This window comes from Meriones unguiculatus, chromosome 12, assembly GCF_030254825.1.
Source record: "Meriones unguiculatus strain TT.TT164.6M chromosome 12, Bangor_MerUng_6.1, whole genome shotgun sequence".
Classification (NCBI taxonomy): Eukaryota; Metazoa; Chordata; class Mammalia; order Rodentia; family Muridae; genus Meriones; species Meriones unguiculatus.
This window is the reverse complement of record NC_083360.1, coordinates 65920655-65936084: the sequence shown is the minus strand read 5'-3', so window position 1 is coordinate 65936084 and position 15430 is coordinate 65920655. Positions and strand designations below refer to the sequence as shown.

At 41.3% G+C, this 15430-nt stretch overlaps 3 protein-coding genes across 5 annotated transcripts in view; 2 read left to right on the top strand and 1 right to left on the bottom strand.

Moving 5' to 3' along the window:
- Haus6 (HAUS augmin like complex subunit 6) overlaps window positions 1–5518 on the top strand; it is a 37962-nt gene extending 32444 nt beyond the window's left edge. For all 3 annotated transcript variants that reach the window (XM_021649770.2, XM_021649774.2, XM_021649776.2), the window contains 2 exons: window positions 956–1954; window positions 2717–5518. In XM_021649770.2, coding sequence (XP_021505445.1) covers window positions 956–1954; window positions 2717–2766 — 1049 coding nt within the window. In that variant the 3' untranslated portion in view covers window positions 2767–5518. The remainder of the gene's footprint in view (window positions 1–955; window positions 1955–2716) is intronic.
- A 1239-nt stretch (window positions 5519–6757) lies between these two features.
- On the bottom strand, window positions 6758–8354 carry Rraga (Ras related GTP binding A). Its single transcript, XM_021649765.2, has one exon. The coding sequence runs from the start codon at window positions 8099–8101 to the stop codon at window positions 7160–7162; it is 942 nt and encodes a 313-aa protein (XP_021505440.1). The 5' UTR covers window positions 8102–8354; the 3' UTR covers window positions 6758–7159.
- Window positions 8355–11368: 3014 nt separating this feature from the next.
- The window catches only part of Saxo1 (stabilizer of axonemal microtubules 1), a 128335-nt gene continuing 124273 nt past the window's right edge, over window positions 11369–15430 (top strand). Inside the window, exon 1 of the mRNA XM_021649787.2 lies at window positions 11369–11428. The gene's annotated coding sequence lies outside the window, so the exon portion shown is untranslated. The remainder of the gene's footprint in view (window positions 11429–15430) is intronic.

The following is a 15430-nucleotide window of genomic DNA, read 5'->3' as shown; positions in this document are numbered from 1 at the left end:
GAATAGACTCGTGGAAGTTGTCCCCTGACCTCCATGCATGCACCATAGCATGTGGGTGCTCTCCCACGCACGCACTCCTGCACATGCACGCTAAACAAGCAAACAAAGAAATAAGGAAGTAGATGTCCTCAGCGGCAGGTCAGACTTCTGTGTTTAGGGAATTCTGCTTGCCAGTCAGTAGTCAGAAGCAGCCACCACAGAGCATGTATCTTTGCCCCATGGCAAAAGCAATCATAGCATCGAAAGCTTCCCCGAAGTGCCTGCAATTGCTGTAGGCAAACCTCTGATACTTACTTCCTTCTTTAACCAATGCAGGTCACTTGTCTTGAATGATTGAATACAGTTTCTTCTTTGCTGCTGATTTAATTCATAGCTGGGAACACCTATGTGTTCCACCAGCATAGGTTGGTGTTCTTCAGATGAAAACCTGTGAATTAAATAGGATCCTGCAGTGTGTTTTTCTTTAAAAAAAAAAAAAAAAAAACAACAAAACAACAAAACAAAACAAAACCCCAGTATATTTAAGAGCCTTGCTCATTTGTTGACACATTGTTTATAGCCATTTCTATGCTGCAGTGTCAGATTTGAGGAGTTGTGGGAATGCAAATGGTTGGCAGAGCCTAAAATATTAGTATCTAATCTTTTATATATAAAAAAAAAAATCTGTCCATTTCTGGGATAGACAAGAGGTTATGTTTTGCATGCATGCAATCACATATATCAGCAGCGGGGACATGTGTATACATGTAGGCATGCTTGTATATCAGAAACAGTAGTTGTTATGTGTCCTGACTGGAATAAGTTTTCTGATGTTCAGGTTGTCATGCTGTTGCCATATGTATGGAACTCGGACTGAGGCAGTAGCTTTATTTTTAGCACTAGAATAAAGTATTTAATTGCACGTCTGTGTTTGGGAATATGTAAATAGTGGTTTCTTTTCCCTCACCTTAATTAGTAACTGAAATCAGGAGCTCTTGGAGAAAAGCTGTTGAAAGTGAAGATAACAGAAGTTCAGATGAGATTCTAGTGGATGCCCAAGCTACAGAAGTGCCGTCAGAGTCTTCATCTATATTGAAGAGTCAAAGGACATTTAACCTGGCTATTTTTTCCCCAGAATCTGATTGCTCTTATTTGCCCGAGGAGAAAGCTGTTTCTGATCAGCTCAAAGTTGTACCTCAGAGATATTTGGGGACAAGTCAGATCAGTGAATCCCCAACACAGCTTGATGAGTCAGACTTGATGAATAAGAAAATGATTTGTAAGGAAGATTTAGAATGTACAACCCCCAGCCTTTCAGAAACCAGACAAAAGGAACCATTCTCCCTTGCTGTGGGCAGAGGACTAGATGAGATGTGTACAAGTGAAAAAGACTCCGTTCGAATATTGGAACACTCACAAGCTTCTTGCAGTGAACCTTCCACACGTAAAACTCTGCTGTGGGACTCCTTTCAGAGGTTGAGTGGCATTGGCATATTACATGAAACTCTTCCAGAAGAAGTTGGTCACCTAAGTCTTAATAGCTCTGCTAGTTCAGAGACCACTCCTCAACTGGAACGAAATAGTTATGTGCACAGTGATGCCTTTCCAGATGATGTGGGAAAAAGACAAGCAACCCCAGAATTAGATTCCAATTTACAGGCTATTTTCAGGAGTTATGAGGTTCTAAAGAAATCTCTTAACAAAATAAGAAAAGAATTTCACCAGTCTAATCCCAAGACACCTGGACAATACAAAGTAGAATTGAGCCCTGTAGCCAAAGACATGCCAGCAGATAATACACAATCTATTTTGGACACCGAGAATTTGTTTATTGACTACACAGAGCCATCTTCCCACATGTCCCTTGATGAAAAAACACAGTCTGTATCACCACTAACTAAAGTTTCTTTGATGGAGCAAAAATTGAGGACCATGTTACCATGTAGTCCTGGGGAATTTCTGCCTAATTTAAAAGGTAAGAGTTAACCAAGCCTGAGCTTGGATCCTTTTTGAACCATTCTCTTAACTTTTTTTCCCCGCTAAGATAGAGTAGCATTGTGGTACCTACCACGGGCTAGCCACAAATTCACTATATAGTCCAGGCTGGCTTCAGACTACCATGTAGTCCAGGCTATTTCTATTTCTATTCACTTAACTTTTCATAAATATAGTATAAAGTGAATGTTGCATGATCATGGTGGGTAATCTGACAAATATAATCTTTATACCTCATGTAGGGTAGAGGACCCCTCACTTTGTAGGTACTTTCAGAATGTACATCTATGGAGAGAGACAGACTAAGTCTGTTCTTCCAAATATAGTTACATTTTGAGATACTGGGGTTAGAATTCCAACACTGTGTGTTGGTGGGTACAGTTCAGCCTATAACAGTATAAGTGATTGAAGCCAAGTGTTCCACATTTTATTAATCACGTTTGAAAACTGTATAATAAAGAATTAAAATTCTTGGTTTCTTAGGATGGATTTAGGTCTTGTTCTATAGATTCCTTTCAATCACTTTGGTTTTCTTGTGATAATTAAACACTTTTTTTTGAAAAGTATTCCTAGAATGCATTGATTTTTAGAGGAAAGGCATTTCAGTAGAAATGGTAATTTTATTTATTAGTGAGTCTTGTATAAAGAGGGACTTCTAAATCAAGAAATTTGCTACTACTTGAAATTGTTCCTACTTTTCTTTGTAATACTTATTGTCCTCTTTTAAAAATCAATTTTTCAGAAGAAGAAATCTCAAGTAAGAGCCTTGAAACAAGAGATTCTCTGATTTGAGAAGATGAAGCATTTTCCAGTTAATTTAGCTATGATGCACTTACACTGAAGCCTTGCCGCGCCACTGCAGCTGATTTGTACACACACATTGGAAGTCTTAAACTGTTTCCAAGGTCAAAGAAGTTCTGAATGTACTTTGGCCTCAATGTTTAGGTGTTTAGGTCTGTTTTGGTAAATATGAGGTTGAAATGTGAACTTTTATGAACAGCAAATGTCAAGTTTTGGGAATTCTTAGAATAATCTTGTAACTTAAGTAAATGGCAAATATTATAGTTTTGTTAACATAAGGGTGAGCTTGTAATATAATAGCCTCATCTTTCACTTTAGAGAAATCATCTTATTGGATCTTTATGTAATATTCTGGTACTAACACAAATGAGCAGAGTATAGTGCCTTTGGATATATATTCAAAACAACACATTCTAAAGTTTCTAAAACTGTAAGCAGGTTTAATGAATTCCAAGTGTATTGATCCTGCAGAATGATTCTGAAGGAATAAAATTCATGTGATACGTGAAGGCAAGGTGCAGTGAATTGAAAAAAAGGGGAGTGGGGGGAAAGGTAGATGACCACACTGTATTACTTAGTCTAGAGTGAGGATTTAATTTGTTTATATTTAACAAGCATGTAAATGAAAACTTCACAAATCTGTTTTACTGTTGTCTATGGGTGGTATGTGGTGGGTGTTATTTTGGGGAAAGTAAGATTTTTGTTACTTGCTGCTAGACAAAGTTCCACAGTGCCTACAGAACCTTCTAGAAGCAATGTGCTATAGAAACTATATTCCTGTCAGAGCCCTTCATTATGAGAGTCAAAATATCAAGTATCTGGATAGGTTGGATTTATGAGTCCCTAAAATTTAGGTCATCTGAATGTTCCTGACATGATTATTTCCTGGTTCAGCACCATGAACATAATATCAAATTTGTTATTCTCCAAAAGTACTTATAACTTAGTACTTTCAGTGCCTTCCTATCCAGTATCTACCTTTGATGACTAGGAACTACTCTGATCATTTCAGGTCCTTCCTTAAAAGCCTTAAATGATGGTTCATTGTAATTGTAGAATTGGACTCTGATTTCCCTCTCCCACTGGAATCGGGCCTTGCCCTGCCCATCTAGCTCATCTCGGTTCATTCATTATTCTGACATGAGAAATTTAGTAAGTAACCTTGTTATACCAGTTAGTTTTTAAATTTTTATTTTCACATGTGAGAATGTTTGCCTGCGTGTCTGTGGACCTTCTCAGTGCCTGGTGCCCATGGATACCTGAAGAGGGTGTCAGATCCCTTGGACTGGAGTTACAGACTGGTATTGGCTTCCATGTAGATGGTGGAACTTGAACCTGGGTCACAAGATGAGGAGTCAGTACTCTTGACCACTGAGGCACTCTCCAGCTAGTTATAGTTCCTTTAAAGCCCAGAACAGGACTTAATCAAAACAAAAACAGCTCAGAGCAAATCTCATTTTCCACACTGAAGTCTTAATCTGCATTCCCTAGATCCATGGTCTTATGTCTTTTCTAAAGTATATTGTTTAACTGGTTTGATAGGTGTGAGAGAGGGGGAGGGGATCTTGCTGTGTTTGTTCAGGTAAGCTTCAGTTGACAGCATTTTTTCTGCTTCGGCCTCCCCAAGTGCTGGAACTATAGATGTTTGCCTAGCTTTTACTTAGTATTCGACCTCTCCCCCCAATTGAAAAAGTGATCTCTGATCACAGCAGCTGTATACATATTTAGATACTTATCTTCTTACCTATGCAAATACACACACACCAGGGGTCACACTTCATTGTTAAGTACTGGAATTTTGTGTGCCTCCAGGACAGAATAAAAGAAGTGGTAAATAAGTAGTTTTTTCCCTTGGTTATATAGAGTGCACCTTGTTTTGTTCACAAAGATAAAAAGCTGTGCAAACAGACTTCTGCATTAAATAAAACTTTAGAGCAGGTATGTCCTAATTACTGTGGGCTTGTGAGTGCTCAGTATGTACTCTCGGCCCCAGCCCTTAATGTTGCTAAGCATGAAAATGTTACCAAGTAGGACAAAGAATAGTTGAAGTTAAAAGAGCTTTTGGGGGCCAGGGAGTAAGCTGGACAAAATATACCTAACAAGCATTTTGAAACCTTATTTTTCTTAGCCATAAGGTATGACATCAATTATCTAAAGTGTAAACATGTTTCAAGGCATTTAATGTGTGAAGACAGTATAAAGTTCAGATGCCTGGTTGCTCTAAAGATCATCATTTTATGCCCTGAGAGCTGGCAAGTTCATGCTCTTTAAGTAGGAAATGTCTATCCGTAAGTGTTTTTACACATTACTGTCTAGAATATTCAGTGTTTTACCACCTGTCTGGAATTCCCTGTATTTAAAAAGAATTATGCCTCAACCCCACCACTGAATTATCACATACAAAAGTACAACTTGGTAGACTTGATTTTACAAAAGTCTTAGTGATATAGGTAAGAGTATTTTGTTACTGGTATTTTAATCACTAGAATCTAGATTTACATTTGAGGCAGGGTTTTGCTATGTATGTAGCTTTGGCTGGCCTGGAATTCCTTTCGAAGACCAGGCTGGCCTAAGTGAGTGACTGGTCTTTGTCCCTGCCTCCAAGCTCTGGCATTTTCAGGTTGTGATGTCATGTCCAGTTTATACCATACATTTAGTAGCTTCTTGCTTTTCATGGGTAGGGAACCTGTCATCACACCTACTGTCAAGTGTTTAATAAAAGTTTAAATTATGTACCGCTTGATTTGAGTTGATCAGAAGTCTCTGCTCTAAAATAGACTACTTAATAGCCTATAAGCCATTACTAGAACTGGAATGGGGCAGTTTATGTTTGTATTTTTACCATATTAGGAACCTCAGAATCCTTTCTCACAAAATAAGTAATCTACAAATCTAGTCATTTTCATGCAATTTTCAGGTAAATACAAATGGCAAAATACCAATTCTGCAGCCTTGGTTTATAGATTTGGAATTATATGAAGAAATAATCTATACCTAAAATGGTAGGAATTTTTTTTTTCCTTTTGAAGCAAAACCTTACTATAGCCCAGGCTATCCTTACATTTATGGTAATCATCTTACAGACAATGAGCTGCCTAGAAAGGTTTTAATTTTTTGTTCTTTAAAATAACTTATGTTAATGAAGGTAGAGGGGCGATGGTTAGGAGGCACAAAAGGTCTGGTCAGAATGCCCTCAATGTCTCACCTTAAGTCATGCCAGTTTCCTTATGTATCCGAGACAGAAGTAACCAGCCCTCAGGCTGTGAAGAAAAATACGAGCATGTCAAGTACTTAATACCTGGCATTTAAAGGGCTCAGTGGGTAGTGGTCAAAGCTAACCAGGTGCATTCTGGATGCTTTGTTTTAATCTTTTTGGCAATCTTATATAGTGGTAGTCTTACTGTATCCACAAACAAGAGAACAAGCATAGTGAAATCAAATGTCTTGTCCCACTTCAAAAGGATTAGAACTGGAATTTGAACCCACAGATTCAGCTGTGCTAGACAGGCACTCTATTACTGAGCTATAAATCCCAGTTTTTATGTGCTGCTGGTGTCTGAACCCAGGATGTTGTGCACTGCTAGGCAAGCCATCTGCCAGTTGAGCTACAACTATATAAATATCCAGACTTGAATTCAATTTTAAATATTTTTATGTGTGTGGATATTTTGCCTGGTGATTGATTGCGGAGGCCATAGAGGGTGTTGGATCCCCTAGAACTGGAGTTACAGATGGCTGTTAACTGCCAAGTGGATGCTGGGACCTGAACCCAGATATTCTGGAAAAGCAGACAGTGCTCTTAACCACTGAGTCACCGCTCCAGCCCCTTGAGTCTTAACCACTGCTGCCATCGCTACCAAGCACTGCCGGAGTGATGGAGGCCAAACTAGCAAGATGGGAAGTTTGCCAGTTAAACAATACTTGTGGAAAAACATTTTTTTTTTTTTTTACTACTAGTACCTTCAAATTATTTCAAACAACATTTTAAACTGCCAGTAATAAATGTTTATTCATGATTGAAACCAAGGAGGATTTAGAAATACATTTTAATACCTTGCTGATAAAATAGTAACATTCCACCTTTGTGATCTGATAATACAGAAGATATCTGCTTTAATATTATCTATTATAATCAGGTAACCGAGACATACACAAACCACCTACTTTAGTGTTACACCACACCAACTTTTCATAAAGGCCGTTTTGAAGCTCTCTAACTGGATAGCTGAGCAAATAGCGTCCAATGCTAAGACTAGGGAAGAGGTGGGATAGTAAGCACACGTTTCAAAGCTCACTTTTAAGCACATGACTTGAATATCAAAAGCAAAGGATGCAAAAAAAAAAAAAGTAATTCAGCATTTTACTAAAGAGCATTTGGCATTATTCAACGCATGAGGAGGCTGTGCTTGGGGCCATCTACTCTCTCTAGCTTCTCAAAGTGTTTCCGGGCATTACGAATGTTGATTAGAGTAGCTGCAGAAGGGATGGATGGATCTGACATGACCACCATCACATACGTGTTTGACGTGAAGATGTCGATGAAGGCAGCGAAGTTAGAATTCCTCACTTCCATGCTCTGGAAAGAAGCAGCCAATTTGCTGCAGCTTAGCTTGAACTGCTTGATGATGTTGCTGATCTTCTCAAAGCGGTGCACATCTCGCTGCTCTTTGCACTGGTAGTGGGAAATCACCAAGAACGTAGCTCTCTCGAACAGCAGAACTTCATCAGCCTCAATAATCTGGGCAAAATTCCTTAGGTTCATCTCCAGCTGCTGAACGTTGGGGATCAGCTGATAGACGATGCTGGACCAGGCTTTGTAGAGCGTCTCATCCCAGATGGAGGTTCGAAAACAAGCGCACTCCAGGGGGCGAGACAAACGCCTCAGGTCTTCCTCTCGCTCTTTAAAAATCAGGTCACGTTGATCTTCCTGAACCAGATCCATTTTGTGCACCAGGCAGAAGATTTTGGCATCAGGTGAATTCTGGAGGATGGCTTCCAGACACGACTGGTAATAATGCATGTCCTTTTCCAGTTCGCGGCTCTCTACGTCAAACACGTATATCAGAACCTCCACGTTACGGAAGATGTTGTCCCGCTGGCTGGTGAAGTAATTCTCCATAAAGGTGTCCTGGCCGCCACAGTCCCACAGGTTCAGCACCAGGTTCCCCAGGAATCGGACGTGGGAGTGCTCCACATCGATGGTGGCACCCAGGCGCCTGGTGTCGCGCGCAATATAATTTGCAAAGATGATCGACCTCATGCTGGTCTTCCCCGACCCGCTCTTTCCCATCAGCAGCACCTTTTTCTTCATGGCTGTATTTGGCATCACCTGCCGGCGTCGCCACGGACTGGGCCTGAGGCTCGGCCTAACGGGGGACCGACCGAGGATGGGGGCGGCGGCTCAGGAGGGCTGGGCGCCAGGCACCGCCGGGCAGCGGGAGGCTGAGGACGGGAGCTCCGGGCAGGAGAGACCGCGGCGAGGCGAGTCCACAGAGCCGGAGGCAATGGCTGCAGCCACTCTGAGTCGGCGATTGCCGATAATGATGCGATCAGCTTCGGCCCGGCCGCCACCCACTTCCCGCCGGTGTCTCGCGAGAACTCCGAGCTCTTGCCGCCACCCAATTCCGGTGGTGGCATCGCGAGAACGTAGGCTGCGCTGTGGTGACCTGCGGAATTCTGAGACACTGCTTCTTAAGTTGCAACCTAGCATTCAGGCGTGGAGAGTTAAACGGGAGAGGGAGCCCGCACCGGTGTTTTGTTTTGTTTGGGTTGCTCTGGGGTTTTGCGGGAGGGTTCGCGCGAGAATGGGGGGGATAATGCAGCCCTTGCGTGGCCAAAAGTCCCCACACGCCCACTGCCATAGTCCCCTCACGGAGAGTTGTGCTTCAGGCCTGAGAAGCAGGCAGGTGGAGGCAAGGCCTTAGCTGTCTGCCCACAAAGGGATGATGAACCAGCATAAAGAGGTTTCGAGAAGCTAAGTAATTGCCCAGGTCTAGGCAGTACCTTACCAGGTACTCCAAGTTAGTCCTTTTTCTATTTCCAGAAAAGTTCCTTTTTCATATCCTGTTTTCTCATAATCTCAGACTTGAGAATTTGTAATTAGAATCCAAAACTTGAGGAAAGGGTAATATGAAACAGTATGCATTAACCCCGTCCTCACAGTAAGCCGAACTCTTTTCAAGTGAGGAAATCAGACCTTAGGAGGTTAAAAAGTAAAGAGTCTGACTTCCAGGGTTTTCTTCAAGGAGAAATCATCAGTGTCATCCAGTACACTCAGGATGAATCAGTAAGATTGCCAGGGCACTTCAAATTCCTAAATTAAGACACTGCATACTGTAAAGCCTTTCTCAGGCTGTGTGCTACACGTGCGTGCACAGGTGTGTTGAAGTAGGTGTCTTATTTAGGGCTGGCCATTCATTAGTCACCCTCAGCATTTTGACCAATTATGAGTCTGCATTAACTGCTGCCCACTACAGAGAAAATCCTCTCTGGTTGAGGCTGAAGGCAGCACTCCTCTGTGTGTATAAACATGAATACTTAGAGGGAGTTTGACATGTCCATTTAGCAAGATAACTGCAGTAGGTTCTTCAACTTTTCAGTACCGGGCATGAATTCTCGCCTTTGGAACAGGCGGTTCCAATCCAATCCAAGAGCGGTTGTTTAACCCCATAACCTTTGTGCTGTTATTGTACCAGTGGGCATGGCAAGTTGGTACTGTAGCATTCAGAGTTTCCCACTGTGTAATGCTACTGATGACTTTCCCTGCAGCCTGCTTAGTACCCTGTGGCACTATGAAAACTAGCCAGCAAGGAGGATGTGTTTAGATCAGTTCCAGCTTGCTGTCCTTTTTAAATTTTTTTTTAAAGTTTTATGTCTTTATGTCCTGCAACCAAAATAATTCTGTTTTAAGCATTAGGATCTTAATATCTACTTATGGCCAGTAACCGAGAGTGATAATCTGTGTCGTTTTGGGAGCCTCTGGGGCCTTCCTGGCCCTGATGCCGTGTCTGAACTGAGTTTTTGTCTAATAACCTACATCTTATGGGGGAAGTGTTGTCCACCCATGCTGGGTACCTGTGTTCAAAGTTATACACACACATATACACTATGTAAATATGTAATATATATATTTTATTTAAATATATTTAAATTTGCTTACAGTAGAGGAATGTTAATTTAGAACTTGGCTGTTTTGGCAAGAGAGCATATCCAAAGACCTTCTAGGTCTGTGTGATCTGGCTAGAATACAAACATGCCTTTAATCCAGGAAATAGGGGCAAGCAGATATGAGTTCAAGGCCAGTTTGGTATAGTAGAAGTATCAGGTAAAGAAAAGCTTACAGTGATGGTGTTGCATGACTTTGATCCCAAACAGTGAAGGTAAGGTTAGTTTGTAGAAGGAAGCATTCATATTTAAAAGTGATGCTAATTGAGTGGCAGAAAAGGTGACAGATCAGAGAAAGTTGACAATAGGATATGCCCAACTTTCCCCGAGAAGAGAGAGGAAAGGGAAGCTGCATAAGGGGCAATGAGAGAGAGAGAGAGGAGGAGGAGGAGGCAGTTTTACTGGGACACTAATAGAGAGGATGCAGAGAGTGGACTCAGGTGAAGACTGAATGAGCCAGAGAAGGAGAAGGAGCAAGGAAATTAGAGCAGATTTCTGGAATTAGTTTGAGGCCAAGGAGAGACTAAGAGAAAAGCCAGATTGAATAAGTTAGCTGGGAAAGGAGTTTGAGCCAGAACAGCTGAATTGAACCAGCCAGCCCAGAGCTCAGTAAGAACAACAAAGGGTGAGCTTATTCAGCAGTAAGTCTTACAGGCTGAAAACATTCTAGGGCTAGAGTAATTGTGCAGAGGCTAAAAGCTTCCAGGACTAGGCTAGGTTAGCAGACAGAGCAGTAGTCCTCCAAGACAATGCCTGAAACACGTGAATAAAGGTTACCCTTACAGCTTACAGGTAGAAGGTTTCCGTAAGTGCTTTTCTCACATCCTTAATTTTGGCTAACAAACTCCCCACCCATTCCTCACCCTGTACACGTACTCCCATCACTGCTTAAACTTTTGACCTCCAGTATTTCCTCTTCTCTGTTTTCATGTTGTATGTATTCTACTATACCTTCACCCATTAAGAACTGTCACCCCCTCCCTAGGCCCTTTTTAGCCTCCTGAGTTCAACAGATACTCCAAAGTAAACACACAAGTCTAAAAGTCAGTATACTTTGTTTTGTCTATTTAGTGCTTTAATATTTTCATATGTTTCAGTAATCTCATATGTTTTGTTTTATGTCTGTCTGTGTCTTGAGTGTATGCCTCATGTGTGCAGGTGTCTGAGGAGATAAGAGAAGGCATTGGATTCTGAACCAACATTATAGGCAATAGAGAGCTGCCATAGTTGTAATTGGGTGCTAGAAACCAAACATGACTTCTCTAGAAGAGTGAGGAATACTGATTATAGTGAGGATTTTTGGTTTCTTTAAAAACACATAAATGTTGTGTAAATATATATATATATTTAAATCCCAGGTGTGGGATATGGGGCTGCTTTATAGATTGACCACAGCAGCTAACTATGATTTGTCTCATGTTCTAGCAAAGTCATGGTTTTGCCAGCTGAGGATAGTCTACCTTTTGGAATTTTGGGGACTCTTCAGAGGGTATGTAATGCCAAAGCCCCAAGAGGTGGGTGGCTACTTCTCCCAACCTTCCACACCCCACCCCACCTTACCCTACCCTACCCCTTGGCTGCTGCTCCTTCTGCTGCTGTTTGCTGGTTGGAGATATCCTGACAATGAAGATCAAAATTGTCCCAAGGACCTTGATGCCCCTAATCAGCGAGAGCGACACCTCCTTTCCCCTCAATTCTTCTTTCTCTCCTACCTAGTATTGGGGTGTTGGAAGAGATTGGGGTGTTGGAAGGTTGGTAGATATAAGAACCCAATAAAGTATTCAAAAGTCCGGCTACAGCTGATAACTCCTGCCCTGCCTCTCCAATCCCTAGTGTTTTAGTTATCCTGTGGTGAGAGGAGTGTTTGTTTTGCTCTGTCTGGGCTGTTGTCAATGCCATGTGTGGCTAGACTGGCATCTTTTTTTCTAAATCTGGGAATGTTTCTGTTTGATTCCTTTGAAAACATTTTTCATGTTTTAGAATGAGATTCTTTTTCTTCAATGCCTATTATCCAATAAATTTGGCCTTTATTTTAGAATGTTATGTGTATCTTGGATTTTCCATTGGAGCCTTCTTTTTTTTTTTTTTTCCTTTATCTTCATTGGACTGTTCCACTTTCTCCATCTTGTCTTCAAAGTCAGATATTCTGTTCCCCTATCCATTCTTGCTGATACTTTCCAGAGTTTACTTGATCTGTTATGTTTTTTTTTTTTACTTCCAGATTTCAGATAAGTTTTTTTTTTAAGATTTATTTATTTTATGTATATGAAGACTGTTTTCATGCACAGCAGAAAAGGGAATCAGATTCCATTATAGATGGTTGAAAGCCACCATGTGGTTGCTGAGAATTAGACTCAGGACCTCTGTGCTCTTAACCACTGAGCCATCTCTCCAGCCCTCAGGTCAGTTTTTCTTTAACATTTCTATCTCTGTTGAATTCCTTTCATACCACCCATTGTCTTTCTTATTTCATACAGCTGTTTGGTTGTGTCTTATAATTATTGTTTTGAGTTCTCTCTTTCGGTGTGTTTCTGTGACCACCATGGCCAGCAGAGTAATGACATGTGGGGTTCAAGAGGTAGTTTGTTTCAACATGACTAAGTAGCCAGTGTTGGTTTAAACTTTGGGCATCTGACCCTAAGTAGCTTATTTTAGATGTACTTAAGCACAGCACAATTTGGTCAAAACTCTATTGGTGGCAATTAACTTAATCATGTGTGCACAATAAAGTGTGCAACGTGACTGCATTGGAACGCTTTGTGAATTACATGTGACATCTTCAATAAAGATGGGTTCTATAGATTGACTGTATGGGACACTTTCCATAAAGATGGGTTCTATAGACTGACGAACTCATGATAAGGTTCTAGAGGAGGATCCACTGTGGCCTTGACCACACAGACAGCCCATTGGTTACCAGGCTACTAACCACATCTGCTTCCAGCCTTCAGGCTGATAACAGGTTATACATCCTTCCCTGTGAAGGAACAACCCTGTGTGTTTAACATTCCTGGCTCCCCTAGTACCAATCTGTGAGCACAGTGACCTCTATGCCTCCCAGACCGCCCCACTCCACACTTTTTTATTTGTTTAAAGAGAAAATTGTGGCTGTATTGGAGGCCAAGGTTGAATGTATTGCCTGCATGGCTAGTCTAACTAATATAGGTGAGCATAACAGAATTATAAGAATAGCTAACTGAGGACCAACGGGAGGGAAAAGCCATCTTAGCCATGGTGACCATTCAAAGGTCACTTGAGAGAGTTTGTTTATCTTTATGAAGATCATTAACTTGACCATCCATAGTATAAGAGAAATCTGACACATTAAGGCAGCACACACCAGGGAACTGTTGACAACCAAGGTTGTGCTTGAGCAACAGATAATATAAAGTAACTGTAAAACTGTGGTTCTCAGTTCACCCGTATCTTGATTAATTTTTGCTCACGTTTTTGCTGCAATAGTAATAGTTTTACTAATCATACAGGCCATCTGTGAGACCTCTCTATTTTCCAGTAATCATTCCTGGGACTGGACTTAAAAAAGCCTAAAAACAATCCTTAGCATGGGAAAACATCATACTGTTTTTTAGTATAGGTGTGCCTTTTATCCCTCATGACAAAAGGCATTTGGAGTCTTCACCGACAAGCTGAGGATTAATGTGGAATATAGCCAGGAAACATACCAGCATCATTTTGGAATCAGTAGTACAGTGTCCTTGTTCTTATGTCATCTGCTTACTCTTCCTCTTGGGTGTTTCCTCTTGATGGGTTTATTTTCTACCTTCGGATGCTTTATTTGTCCAGTGGTCTCTGTGATGCTGTCCAGGTCAGATGCATCAGAGCAGGAACCATCTGAGACTTCGTTTTCTGGAAAGTCATAAGCATAGCCTTGCCCTGACCTGATGTTAGAAGAACATCAGGCCTTTCCATTGATTAGTTTTTAGATCTTTCCATTTAACATGTACTTTTGGCTGTGTCTCCTTTAAGCCAAAATGCTTTGCGGTAGCAGCAGCAGTATTATCCTTTAAAGTGAAAAAGTTGAAAGTTAGCCTGGCTAAATGCAGTGTAGTATATGGAGATTTAGGTGAGTGCATATGTCTTTTTATTTTCAAAATTTGCTATTTAAGCATTTGGTGTTGTCGTTCTACAATAAGCCTAACCCTGTAGATAAGGGATTTCAGTAATGTGATTAATATTAAATAAATTGCAAAATTCTTTAAATCATTTGCTAGTATAAGCAGGACCAATATCAGTTTTTACTCGTAATTGGAGTCCTAGAAAGGAAACGATTAAAGAGCTACTTGAAAAAAAGTCAAGTTCCAGATATGACACAACGGTATTTTTTCTGGAGCCCCCAGGTCCCATGCCACACCTGGGCTGTGCTCTGCTGTGGGAGGCTTGGGGGTCCTTGTGCTCTCGCTCTCCGGGATTTCATCCAACTCACTCTCACTAGAGGTCATTGCTGTAGGGTTAATACAATTTGAGGAAGTTACGTTGTCTTGATTTTTTTCATAGTTCTTACATTACTGCCTTAGATGTATGCATCTGACCTTATTTCTTTGATATGTTTTATTTTTTAAAATATTTGTTTTTAATTGTGTGTGTGGCTATGTCTGTGCGTGCACAGTTGTATGTGCATGTATACATGTGACTGTAGGTGTCTGTGGAGATCAGGGGCATCAGGTTCCCCAGGGAACTGGAATTTCAGGCCCTACGAGCCATCTGACACAGGTATTGGGAACCTAACTCCAGTCCCCTGAAAGCAGTACATACTCTTAACAGCTGCGTCATCTCTCCAGTCCCTTGCTTTATTATTATTTTTTTTTTTATGAGCTGCCCTCTTTTGGTCAAAGTTTTTGCATGTTCAAGTGGGGCCATGGATGTGGTAGGGTTGACTGTGTGGTCAGCACCTATTTCCTCAGACTAGGAGCTCTGGGTGCCTGGAGTATACTTGATATTGCTTCCAGAGCAGGCCCTTTAACTGGGAGAGCAGCCACAGCTGTTTGATTTTCTTACTATGCAAACATACTAGCCAATTACTAATGGTGGGTGCTCTGACTTTAGTAACTATTGCGGGATAAACAACCAAGAAGAGAGTGGCATATGCTTGGGTTTTAGTTAATAATGTTAGGACCAATGAAGACAATGATGAGGCACACAGCAGATTTTATATGAAAGAGGTTTATTAGATGGAGATGAAGAGAGAGAGAGAGAGAGAGAGAGAGAGAAGGAGAGAGCAGGACATTGATGGGGGAAGAAAGGGGACGCCCTGACAGAGAAAGGGGAGAAGGCAAGGGCCAAGAGAGCAAGAGGGCAAGAGAGGGACAACGTGGCAGGTTGGTCCCATTAAAGGAGCAAGGTAACCATACCTGCCAGGTGTGGCCACCTGGCTGGAGACACATGATGACAGCATAGATTGCTAAGCAACCCAGAAGCAGGTGCCTAAATACTAAGAAATAATATTAGTCAAGGCCAGAAGGGTAGGTAGATT